We start from the raw sequence: 13,390 nt of genomic DNA, 5'->3' as shown, positions 1-13,390 counted from the left end.
CCCATTCTGACCCAAAACTTTGCTTTACACCACTGAAAGGCAAGTTTGCCTGTTAACACCAGTAAATAATTTCATAGATTATTAGCTTATTTCAAGAAAGAATTTCACAGTTACAGAAAGGTCATATTTATCTTTGCTATGTAAATAACACATCTTACAGCCTTCTATGAAAGTTTTACAAGATGGAAATAACAACAGACAGTGGCTTTAGACTTTGAGGAGAAAATTTAAGAAAATAACATATCTAATTCCACATCTAGCATCTACACATACTGTGTGAGCTAAGAGTCCCTAGAAAGTGGGTGCAAACTACATCCTCTGCCACCACAGCCCTCCAGATTCCCCTAAGAGGGCATGCCAGCACCTTGGCACTCAGCTGATGGGCAAGGATGCTTTGAAAAAGCACTCCAGGAGATGCTGATGCTCAACCAAACACCTTCTGCCCCACTGCCATTATCAGCTAAAAACGTTTCACCACCCGCTGCGGATGTATTTTTGTGTTATTCTTCTATTCCAAATGTTAACTAAGTGAAGTCATTAGAATAGAACATCTGAATTCAATTGGCATTTATCCAGTTTTTAAGAGGTAAAAATAAATCCATGAATGGCAAATCAATTTAACATCCTTTCAAACAATTCCATTTTAAAGCCATATAACGAATTCTGAACTCAAATCTATTTAGAGTCATAGCTTTCTAATTTAAGTAGTTAAGTCCGCTAACATATTTCCATGAATCAAACATTCACTACCAAGGAGCAGTACAAAAAAAAAAAAAGTTCCAGCATTCCTCACAATCCACTTACACTTAAGTAAGGGATAACTCAGATTTTTTAAGCAAGTAAATAAAGAATATTATTTCAAGGTTATCATAACTCTCCCTTTGTACATGATACCTCAAATCCTACAGGGTTTACATTTAGATGATTTTATTATTTATGGATAATTTCAAGTAAAACTAGTTAAAGAAGTAATTCTCCCTCCAACTAACACTCCTGGTTTTCAGGGTTCATAGTATTCATACTCCAGTCTACTGGTATGTATCTCACAATCTCCAAACTTCTTCAACTTTAATATTGCTGTTTACACAACTGGTTTACACAACTACAAAGCACATCAAGAAATAGCTCTCAAAACTCCAAACTCTTAAAATCACCAGACAACATGTATGTATCACAACCTGGTAGTTTTTACAGATGTCAGTCCCTGTCTACATACAGTTAGGCCCAAATACTAAGAAAAAAACTTAGAGGGGGAAAAAAAACAAACTCCAAAAACAAACTAAGAAAATATACTTACCTTAATCGGAGCACTACTAAACTTAATTTTTCTATTTGCCGGGATGTCGTCTTCTTCTGGCAATCCAACGATCTCGGAGTACTCCAAATCAGGCTGACAGTAATTGTTTTCATCACTATCTTCCTGCTCCTCCTGTTCAGTGCCTGTCTCTCCCCAGTCTGAATTATACCTGGATCTCACCCTATAGACATTATAGTCACTGTGCATGTAAACATGGGAGCTCCCGAAATGATGCGGCTCTTCAAATACATCCTTTTCACAAGTGAACCTAGATACGTCAGCAGGGGCGAAATCACCACCTGCAAGTTCTCTCTTCTGTTGCATTGCTGCCTCACCCCCAACCAAACGAGCTTCTGCGTCTTCTGAAGGTTCGTTCTGTGGTGAAGGGATTTCAAGCTCTGGCACTGCCTTGCTTTCGGCACCAGCTTCTTCAGGGATGTCTCTGTCAGTTCTGTCGGGAGCCTCGTGGCTAGATGTGGGGGCCTCGGCTGCCTTGCTCTGCTGCGCCTCTTCGCTAGGCACAGAAGCTAGAGAGGTACTTTTCGAAGCCACCTCTAGTCCTGGGCTTGTGGTACTCTTGGGAGCATCCTCTGCATCGTCACTGTGCTTGCTTGGAGGAGACCAAGAATTAGAATCCTTAAGGTGTCCAAAGGTGTCGAGATTTGTCACTGTAACAGATGGCAAATTCAGGGGATAATGCCCCGTCACCGAGTACTCACTGTTCTCAGCCTTCTCGGAAATGATGGCACTGGGGGAATCGGTGTTCTCAAACACTGCGCTCAGTTGACTCACAGTTGGGGAGACAGCCTCGGTCCGGGAGCTAAGACTGTCCAAGGAATCAGTACTGCCTCGGTTGGACTTGGAACCACCCCATTCATCCTGAGGCTCACTCCCTCCAGCTTTCTCCTTCTTTGGGGAATAGCGGTTGTTCTGTCCTGACTCATGCACACTCCTCTCAAACATCTTGCGAGTTTCTGAGAACTTAGAATATGAAGGGCCATCGTACATTGTGTCAAATCTACTAATTCGTTCTGAAACAGAGGACTCCAGCTTAACAACCGAGCCATCTGTTTTTTCCAGAAACTCTTTGGGCTTCATTCGCCTCTGAGGGGACGAAGGTCCACCTTTGCCCCTTGTTTTGGCAATGACCGCGGCATTCTCGCTGGGTTCCATGCCCATCTGCATAAATAGGTTTTTAATCCTGTTGACATTGGAGCCATATTTCCTCCCCCTGCTCTGCTGGGAGCCCTCACCTTCTTTTGTTTTTTGTTCCCCATCTGACTTGGGTTTGTCAAAGGTACTTTTCAGTGCCTGGAACTCAGTTCTATATGCATTCCTGTGAGGAGAGGCACTTCTGAGCGTGGTACGTTCACCCGAAGACTCAGTTTTCAACATTTTTACTTCAGGGGTGAAAAGCCAATGTTCATAATGATCAGGAAAAAAAACCAAAAAAACAAAACACCTCTCTTCTCTAATCACCAGTATCTGGTCAAGAAAAAGTGCCTCTCAAATGGCATACTGGGTCAGTGATCCTCCCAACAGGTGTATTAGGAAATTATTCAGTCAAGAGTTATACAAAATGGCTTTTTCAAAGCAAGACTACAGGTTCATCTGTAACAGAAAAGAGTGAATTTCTGAATTCATTTACTAATTTGAATTTATATGCTTAGTCAACTATTAAAACATTTTTCAAAGTGGCTTAGCCACATGTCAACTAAGAAATTACTTTTTGAACTGGAAACTTCAAAGCCAAGAATTTAAAAGTTATAACTCTGATCAATCTTGGATAACAAAACTGTTTCAAACATAACTTGAGGAGCCACACACACACCAAAATCACACACACACACGTGACACGTAAGTACACTTGAAAGCAATACTTTAGCCCAAGTTTTGGTTGGTTTTGTGAATGACCTTAAAAGAAACCAGCAGTCCCCAGATCTTTAAGAAATCATCAAACTATCCAGAAAAATGAAATTCAGTTGCGATTCCCCACATCAGGTAGAACTTTTTCTTTCTGTACAAGCATAATTAAAAGTTCAGAATCTATGTTTACAAACTCCAAAACATGCCTACATGACTTATTCCATTCTTTCTGGTCCGATATTCTCATCTATGGCATCCCCAAAGCAACCCTAGTGCAATTTCAGACCAAAACAAGCATAATGACGTTCTTAAATGGCAGGAAGTTGGCAGGAAGTTTCACTTCAAGTTCAGAACCATATCAAATATTTGGAAGTCTCCTAAGAGTGAACATCATTAATTATAGAGTGGGATATACAATATCATGGGAATCAATGTATGAGAACGTGACGATCAGAAGGTAAACAGACCATGAAACCTCTTTTCACAGCCCTGATTTGTTTATTACACTTGCCTCTAACTTACTACAAGCCCTGAATACAACGCAATGCATGCTGGCCGGTTTCCTCTAGCCCACAGCTGGATTTTACATCAATATGCCAGCAAGCAAATACTTCAAGATCCGCTGTGGAGCAGGCACTGTAGTTCTAAAGGTTTTTCATTTTGTTTCTGTTTTGTTTTGTTTAATATTAGGCCGAGCCCTATCACCTGCACGCACCATCAGATGAGGAAGCACACACTTTCATTGAAACCGCCTCCAACCAAACTCGGCTCCTGGCCCAGCACGCATGCATGGCCCATGCAGACAAACAAGAAAGGCTTCAGAGTGTGGTGCCTGTTTTTCTGTCAGGCATCGACAATCTCCTTCTACCCTGACATTTGTTTAAGCCTCCACACCCTTCCCCCGACCCCCACCCTCGCACCCCACTCCCGCCCCAGCCAATTCCAAACCCCGAAGGGGCGGAGGCGGGGGCGACGGGGCCGCCGGGGGATTCAAAACCTGCCCTCACAAAAGACAAACATAAATAACACCAACTTGAGAGGCAGCCGATTCCCAAGCCTGGTTCGGGACGCAGTCCCTCGGCCCCCGGGCAGGGGCAGGGCCGGGAGAGCAGGTGACGCCAAGCGCTATGGCAGGAGGTCGCGGACTAGCTTTGTGCCAAGAAGCACCTGAAGTCCTAACACATTGGCTGCGGCTCCCGGCGGCTGCCAGGCGGATGCCGGCGTGGCTCGGGGAAAGCCGAGCTCCCCAGCCACATTAAAATTAAAAAAAAAAAAAAAAAGAATGAAAAAATTACAGGGTGATGCTAATAAATCCCTTTGTTTTTCGTCCCAGAGTGCCAGGAGACAATAGATCCCACTGATAATGCCTCTGATCCTCAACCGCAACCCACCCCCACCCTCAGCCTGCAACTCAGCCTTTGTACATCCCGATTTTTCCCTCCTCATCTCCACCCTCCCCAACTCCTCGCCCCGCGCACAGCCTCCCCCTTACCCGAGCCGGAGCCGCCGCGGGCGGGGAGGGTCAGGCGGCCGTGGCTCCCACCCCCTCCTCCGAGGCGCCCCCCGCCCCGCGGTGGCCGCAACTCGGCTCGGCGCCGGCCCGCTCGCCGCCCCTCCACCCGCTCCTCACGGCGCAGCGCGGAGGGCGGCTGCGGCGGCCGCTTCCACTCGCGCCGCGGCCCCCACGCGCGCCCGGCCCGCGCAGGGCGGCCCGGGGAGGCGCGCGGCACTGCCCAACGCCATTGCGGGCGGGCGGCGGCCCGGGCCCCGAGGCGCTCGCGCCCTCGGGCCGGCCCGGGCCGGGGGTCCCGGCCGGGGTAGGGGCTTCGCCCACGTGCGGCCGCCCGCGCCGGGCCGTTGGGCCGGCCGCGGAGCCGAGGTGGAATGGGGGAGAGGCCGCGGGGGCGAGGAAGGCCCGGGGTAACAGGTGCCTCACCTCGGCTGATGGGATTAACTCTAGGGCCGCAGAGAGAGGGAGCCCGGCAGCAAAATCCCAGGAGAGGGAGAGAGGGAGCCTCTGGCGGCCAACGGAGGGCGAAAACCACCGGCCCGAGGCGAGGCCGCCCCACCCCCCGGCCCCGCGCCGTGGGCGAAGAGCCCCTCGGGCTTGGGCCAAGGCCTGCCCTTCGGCTCGGGTCTCGGTGCCGCGAGGACTGGGTTCTTGGGGCCCCAGCCCACAGAGTCTGCAGTTAACTCCCTGACCCCGGGGCGTCTAAAACCCTGGGCCACGCTCCTGGCCTGCAAGGCCAATCCCTAGGCCCAGCAGAATGGCCGCCACTTAGGCCGCTGAGCTTCACCTAACACCCACCTTGACCTCAGGCGCCACGGCTAAAAAGAGAGAGAGGAGGAACTCTTCTGGCTTTCTCGTCAGGAAAGGGTTTTTCAGACTCCCCCGCCCAACCCACCACCCCTTTTATAAATGCTCAGTACCCCCTCCTCTCCCCATCAAAAATACAAGAAGTGTTACAGCCTTCCTGCAAAACATAAAATCTATCATAACTGTCAATAAAGACCTTTAAACCAATCCTCAAAAAAAAAAAAAAAATCTATGGAGTAGAAACTTCTAAGGATAATTTTTCAAGAAGGTAAAAATATACTCTTAATAGAAATGTAAAATGAAGATGTGTCAAAAATGTTACTTGACTCATCAATTAGGGAGGGAACACCAAGATATAACCCATCCAAATGACAATGTGAAGAACAAAACTTTATGGAAAATCAGCAAAGAGGCAAAACTGGTTAATAAGGCACTAAAATGTAATATTCTGAATTATCTCCCATACAGGGTAGTAATCAACTGTATCTCTTAAGGGACAAAATGATTTTGCATTTCTACAGATAAGAACCATTTACAGTATCCTTAAGTTTCTAGGGCTTATAGAATGGTAGAAAATCTAGTCAAAGGCAGGCAAAGGTGCAAAGTACTATAGAACCATGAAGAATCCCAGAGGTCCCCAGCCTCCCTCTGGGACCTAATTAATGTCTGATGATCTGAGGTGGAGCTGAAGTAATAATAATAGAAATAAAGTGCACAATAAACATAATGCATTTAAATCATCCTGAAACCATCCTCCTCAATCCAGTCCCTGGAAATATTGTCTTCCACTAAACAGGTCCCTGGTTGCAAAGAGACTGGTGACCACTGCTGTAATAACATCCAGCATTTCATTGAAAGGACCCTCAATAATCTTTTTGTTCATTGCAAAGCCTTACATGAGTTTTTCCAAGGAAACTATTATCACCTGCATTTTTACAGATGGGAAAACAGGTTTAGGTTTTGTAGCTTACCTTCGGCTTTCTCACTAGGGCTTCCCAGGTGGTACAGTGGTAGAGAATCTGCCTGCAATGTAGGAGAACAGGGTTCAATCCCTGAGTTGGGAAGATCCCCTGGAGAAGGAAATGGCACCCCACTCCAGTATTCTTGCCTGGAAAATTTCATGGACAGAGGAGCCTGACAGGCTACAGTCCATGGGGCTGCAAAGAGTCAGACACAACTGAATGAGCACACACAGCTTTATCACTAGAAAGTGATTATAGCTGCATATGAACTCTGGCCAGTCTGTACACAGAATCTATATACTCTTGAAGCAAAGTCTTTTCTCACCTAATTTCAAAAGAGCTTTGTCGCTACTCAATTCTATGTATCTCTCATTTTGAACAGTGGAGTTTTTTTTCTTTTCTTCAAGCCTCACCAAATTCTGGGTGCTTTCCCAAGGAATTGGCATTCTCTGTCTACGACGTGGATGTCACTTCTATAAGCATAAACAGATGTAACAGGCAATGTGAGGGGGCTGTGGTTCCAGTCTCCACTTTTGGAAAGAACATTTGTGCTGTCTGGGGTAAATGAGTGGAAAAGTTCCTGTCATTTATTTGCAGTATGGAAACCATGTTTTTTAGGAGAATAACTTAAATAAATGCAGGAACCTAATCACTGAGTTCTATCTGTAGATGAGGGGGCAGAGTTGGCAACAAAACCAGTCTTACACCTCTTTACAAAAAGATGATTCATGCAGAAAAGCAGCCTAAAGAATTCGGTTGGTTTGGGTTTCATTTTTTTTTTTTTTTAATATGAACCTTCTGGAAAAATTCATAGTGAAGGGATGAATGACAGAGTTTTTAAAACATGATTTTAGATTCCTGGCTTGCCCATTATCCACCTTCCATTTCTAACACTTATCTGAATGTTTGAAGGGACTACTAGACCACTACTAACTAATCCAATACATGTGGTTATATAACTGAAATCATATACAATTTAAAATTAAGTTCTGGGCTTCCCTGGAGGCTCAGTGGTAAAGAATCTGCCTGCTGACACAGGAGACACAGTTCAATCCCTGATCTGGGAAGATCCCACATGCCTTTAGGCAGCTAAAGCCATGCGCCACTACTGAGCCTGTGCTCCAAGCCCAGGGGCCACCACTACTGAAGCCTGCCAGCCCTAAAGCCTGTGCTCCACGTCAAGAGAAGTCACTGCAGTGAGAAACTCTTGCTATAGAGAGTAGCCCCCCTCTCCACAACTAAAGAAAAGCCCGGGCAGCAACAAAGATCCAGTAAAGCCAAAAATAAATAAAAATTAACGTTAAAAAAATAAGTAATAACATTAAGTTCCTTAGTCCCACTAGCCACATTTGCAAGACTCAGTAACTACATGTGGCTGGTGGCTACCCTATTGAACAGCATAAATACAGAACATTTTCATCACAGAAATTTTTATTGAATGGTTCTGTCATAGACAACATTTGCACTTCTGTAAATTAGGAAAGGTATTTTGACTTTATAAGGGTCAAAACTTAGTTCAATAGATCATTAATGTGTAGGGAATAAGAAGTCATAAATTTTGCATGTTCTAATTGGAAAGGGACTGGGGCAGTGTTGTTGTTTAGTAGCTAAATCCAATCTGACTTTTTCTCGATCCCACAGATTGTAGCCCTTTGTCCATGGGATTTTCCAAACAAGAATACCAGAGTGGGTTGCCATTTTCTTCTCCAGGGGATCTTCCTGACCCAGGGGTCAAACTTGCATCTCCTGTGTCTCCTGCATTATAGGAAGATTCCTTACCACTGAACCACCAGGGAATCCCTGGTCAGTGTTAGGTGAAGTTTAGTATTGACATACAAGACATCCAAAATGCAATATATTTGGGGAAGATGGGAATTTTGATTTTCATATGCAATTTGTTTACAAATCATGTAGAATATTATAGACTGTTATTCTCATTTCCTTTGTAACCAGTAATAATGTCATTAATAAGAAACGACCTAAGATTAGTATAATAAAAAGTACAAAATGCGTTCTACCTTGTTTTAGGGGTTTTATCAATGTATTTTTTCAGTTTTCATAATGGATATCCCAAGTATCTATCCAAATAATTATTCATATGTGAAAGTGAAATATTGGGTGTAATTGTGAAATTAAGCCTAAATCAAGTCTGAATCAAATTTTAAAACGAGAGACAATTGACTAAGCTGAGTCTGAAACAGCTCATCACTCCTTGATTTATAGCATGAAGGCACCTGGCTGATGGTGTGTTACCAGAAATTCATAAAGGGAGAGAAAAGAATAGAACAAACATGGAGGTCTCTAGAATAATTTTTATTTACTTATTTATTATTTTTTAACTGTGCTGGGTCTTCGTTGCTGCATGAGGGCTTTCTCTAGTTGCAGCAAGCGAGGGCTACTCTTTGCTGCAGCACCTGGAGTTCTCATTGTAGTGGCTTCATTTATTTCAGAGCTCAGGCTGTAGGTATACCGGCTTCATTAGCTGCAGCCTGCAGGCTCAACAGTTGCACCGTGCAGGCTCTAGGGCATGCAGGTTTCAGTAGTTTTGGCACAGGGCCTTAGTTGCTCGGAGGCAACTAAGAAGCAATGTAGAAGTTTCCTGATCAGGGATCAAACCTGTGTTCCTTGCATTGGCAGGCAGATTCTTATCCACCATGCCACCAGGGAAGTCCTTGAACAATTTTTTTATGAAATAGGAAAAGTAAGGGAAGAGCAATTCCGACCCTGTCCAGGGTATCTTCCCAACCTGGGGATCAAACCCGAGTCAGGTTTCCTGTATGACAGGTGGGCTCTTTACCATTAGTGCCCCCTGGGAAGCCCTGGTTTTACCCGTAACTTTAGCATAAAAGGATATTTTACTCATACTGTTGCTTCTGAGCCAGTATTAATAAGAAAAGTATGTTGCCCGTAATGAGTCACTTGTTTATAAAGTTTAATTATGACTGCTTATTTCACATTTGTAAAGGTCCGTCTAGTCAAGGCTATGGTTTTTCCAGTGGTCAGGTATGGATGGGAGAGTTGAACTATAAAGAAAGCTGAGCACAGAAGAATTAATGTTTTTGAACTGTGGTGTTGGAGAAGACTCTTGAGAGTCCCTTGGACTGCAAGGAAATCTTACCAGTCCATCCTAAAGGAGATCAGTTCTGGGTGTTCATTGGAAGGACTGATGTTGAAGCTGAAACTCCAGTACTTTGGCCACCTGATACGAAGAGCTGACTCATTGGAAAAGACCCTGATGCTGGGAAAGATTGAGGGTAGGAGGAGAAGGGGACAACAGAGGTTGAGATGGTTGGATGTCATCACCGACTCAATGGATATGAGTTTGGGTGGACTCCGGCAGTTGGTGATGGACAGGGAGGCCTGGCGTGCTGTGGTTCATGGGGTCGCAGAGAGTCGGACACGACTGAGCGACTGAACTGAACTGAACTGAAATATTAGAGTGCTTTGTCATCTTCAGATGCAAATGTTGATATTCTTGTATCTTAGAGGTCCATCTTTTAAAATAACCATCCCTGTTTAAGGGTAAAAACTGTTATTTTTTAGTCTTACAATATTTCACACATACTTTATTGTAGTAGTAAAATATGTTTCTCTAAAATCGTGATAGAGTCCCCAGGCTTACATTCAGAATACATCAGAGATATCTGTAATCTCTGATTTTGTCAAGCTAGTTATAAAATTAAGCTTAAATCCATAAATGAATTTTGTAATCTATAAGGTATCATTTCTGCCTAAATAAATTGATAATGATTCAACATGAATTTCTACCTACAGTCATGGTTTGGGCATGCCATTGAAAACCATACCATCATTTTGGTTCATTTTTCATTCTACAATACATCCAATATATTGGCTTTTTAGCCTAAACTTGGTTCATGATAAGTTTGAGTACTTGCTTTTATTTCTTGCAAGTAATAAACTATAGAGCTTCTTGGGATTTCTTAAAGTCATTTTTAAGTTATTATTAATATATTAGCTCTACAAATAAACCACAGTAGACTTGCATGGTACACTTAGGCTAAAAGTGATACATTTTCTCTTTTTTCCCTACTTTTATGTTTTTTGGTTGCTCACACAAAACATCCCAAACCAAGAGTTTTATTGGATGAGACATCGGTGTGATGTTTTCATTACCATCACTGCTTCTCAGATTGAAACAATAGCTGCTATACTAGTTCTTTTCAGGTTTCAGTTTTATAGTGGTGAAAATGGCATGTTTAAAAACAAGTGTTAGGTATTTATCTATCTCCCCAGAGACCCATTTTACTTTCAGCAGATTGGCCTCTCTGGTAGAAGGATTCTAGGAGTGGTCTTCAGCCTGCCAATCCTCCACCCACCGGATGCACCTGAACTCTGGCGTCCTTGCGATTGGCATGTTGTCTACTCTGCTTCAGAATAATTTATTATTTTAAGACTAAAACAAATGAGAGAGACACATTGATCCTTCACTGAGAGAACAGTTAGCAAAGTGTCAAACTGAGATTCAAATTGAAAACCTTTTACTGAAATTCATTTTCAGTATTTTTATTCCCCTAGAGATGCTAAGCCTAGTTCTTGAGCTATATAATAGCACAGTTCTTCTTTGCACACAATTGTTGGGGGAAATAGTTGTCCAAAACCATTTTAATTGTGAAAATATGGGGGGGAAATACCAAAGAATAACAAAAATATCTCAGTAGCTTCTCCATTCCATGGCGTTAGCCTTGATGAATTAATTATTAAAGTAAGTAGATAAACACCTCTATTTGTCTCCAATTAAACAGGAGAGTTCTGTGATTTTATTTCCATTTCCAGTCTAGTTCTAGTGATAAAACCTTCTTGAGCAGGTCCATTATAGTCCCACTTCACACAAAATTCAAATTGTAACAAGCTGCATTTTAAGAAAACACTAGTATATTTCATCTGTAGATGTGGTCATATGCTTTTAGAAATAAAAAATTTGCTGTGAAGTTGTTAGTACGTTTTCTGTAGGATCTTAGCCATAATTCTGATGTCCAGTTTAGACTCTTGTCAATTACCATTAACACAATAGTTTCAAATGAAGTTTGAATTACAGATGAATGATTTACATGTTTATACACTATTAAACTTTTGAATTGGATGAATTATGAACAAGAACTTATCGTAATTAATGGGCAGATATTAAACAACCAATCCTCTTGCTCTCGTCTTATGACAGTTCCCAATACTTGTGATTGTATTCGGAAATGTTGCTGGATTTAGAGTTAGTTTCTTCTTGATTGGGCTTCCCTGGTAGCTCAGCTGGTAAAGAATCTGCCTGCAACCCAGGAGATCCCAGTTCGATTCCTCGGTCAGGAAGATCTGCTGGAAAAGAGATAGGCTACCCACTCCAGTATTATTGGGCTCCCCTTGTTGCTCAGCTGGTAAAGAATCTGCCTGCAATGTGGGAGACCTTGGTTCAATCCCTGGGTTAGAAAGATCCCCTGGAGAAGGGAAAGGCTATCCACTCCAGTATTCTGGCCTGGAGAATTCCATGGACTGCATAGTTCATGGACTCGCAGAGTCGGACACCACTTTTCTTGATTGATCATGGTGGTTTTAGTCACCAAGTCGTGTCTAACTCTTGCCACCACATGGATTATAACCCACCAGGCTCCTCTGTCCATGGGATTTCCAGGCAAGAATACTGGAGCAGGTTACCATTTACTTCCTTCTCTCTTGATTAAGGCACTACAAACTGTGTGATATGGATCACATACTTTCTCAGCTTTTTGTTGTTGCTGTTGTTCCTAGAAGAAAACAAATTTTCAAACTGAAAGTATAACATATTAGGTTCCTTTAAAGGTATTGATATAGTTAAAATAAAGAGACCAGTTTGTCTGCAAAATCTTGTGTGTGAATCCTGCTCTTGATTTTTGTACCATTGAGCAAAGTACTATTAAATTCTACTTTAATAGTTATCTGGTTTTGCTATCAGGGTGCTGGTGGCCTTGTAGAATGAGTTTGGGAGTTTTCCTTTCTCTGCAATTTTCTGGAAGAGTTCAAGCCCAGCAATCCCAATACTGGTCATGTAGCCTGAGAAAACCATAATTGAAAAAGACACATGGACCCCAATGTTCACTGCAGCACTGTTTACAGTAGCTAGGACATGAAAGCAAACTATCCATCCATCAACAGATGAATGAGTAAAGAAGTTGTGGTACAGATATACAATGAACTATTACTCAACCGTAAGAAGGAATGCATTTGAGTCAGTTCTAATGAGGTGGATGAACCTGCCTATTATTTAAAAGTAAGTCAGAAAAAGAAAAGCCAGTATCATATGTTAATGCATATGTGTGTAATCTAGAGGAATGATACTCATGAGACTATTTGTAGAGTAGCAATGGAGATGCAGATATAGAGAAGAGACTTGTGGACACAGTTGGGGAAGGAGAGGGTGAGATGAATTGGGAGAGTAGCATGGAAATGTATACTTTACCGTATGCAAAATGGATGGTCCGTGGGAATTTGCTGTGTGATGCAGTGAGCTCAAATCCGGTGCTCTGTGACAACCTAGAGGGGTGGGGTAGAGTGAGAGGTGAGGGGGAGGTCCAAGAGGGAGGGGATGTGTGTATGCCGATGGCTGATTCGTGTTGATGTATAACAGACAGCAAAATTATTGTAAAGCAATTACCTCCAATTAAAAAAAATAGAAATGCTCTTATATATTTATAGTCTAATAAAAGTCTTCTAAGGAAAAGAAAGTCATTACCTGCAACCTAAGTTTTGTTCCCTTATAGTACATTATTTTTAAAAGAATACCATGGACACCAAAGTGGTATATGTCTATGAAAAAAGTCAGACTATGACTTATTTCCTTATAGGAGTGTGACACAACTTGAACAATAATCTAACCCTCATATTTATTTTGTGAATACCATAAAAGTAGAGTGAACAGTTGAAAGTAGTTTAATGCCTAGCTGGATTCTCAAAGGAAATGAAATT

The 13,390-nt window shown here is 42.9% G+C and overlaps 1 protein-coding gene across 7 annotated transcripts in view; it reads right to left on the bottom strand.

Annotated features, from left to right (window-relative positions):
• PPP1R9A (protein phosphatase 1 regulatory subunit 9A) overlaps nt 1-5,144 on the bottom strand; it is a 326,505-nt gene extending 321,361 nt beyond the window's left edge. For 6 of the 7 annotated variants that reach the window (XM_065939106.1, XM_065939112.1, XM_065939109.1 and 3 more), the window contains exons 1-2: nt 4,656-4,760; nt 1,298-2,908 (exon numbers count right to left, since the gene is read on the bottom strand). In XM_065939106.1, the coding sequence (XP_065795178.1) occupies nt 1,298-2,692 (1,395 nt within the window). In that variant the 5' untranslated portion in view covers nt 2,693-2,908; nt 4,656-4,760. Of the gene's footprint in view, nt 1-1,297; nt 2,909-4,655; nt 4,761-5,099 lie in introns of those variants that run through there. The other variant, XM_065939108.1, reaches the window with a different exon arrangement.
• Nucleotides 5,145-13,390: the final 8,246 nt, after the last annotated feature.

The sequence above is a fragment of the Muntiacus reevesi genome, chromosome 6 (genome assembly GCF_963930625.1).
Source record: "Muntiacus reevesi chromosome 6, mMunRee1.1, whole genome shotgun sequence".
In the NCBI taxonomy this organism is placed as follows: Eukaryota; Metazoa; Chordata; class Mammalia; order Artiodactyla; family Cervidae; genus Muntiacus; species Muntiacus reevesi.
This window is presented reverse-complemented; position numbering and strand designations above follow the sequence as displayed.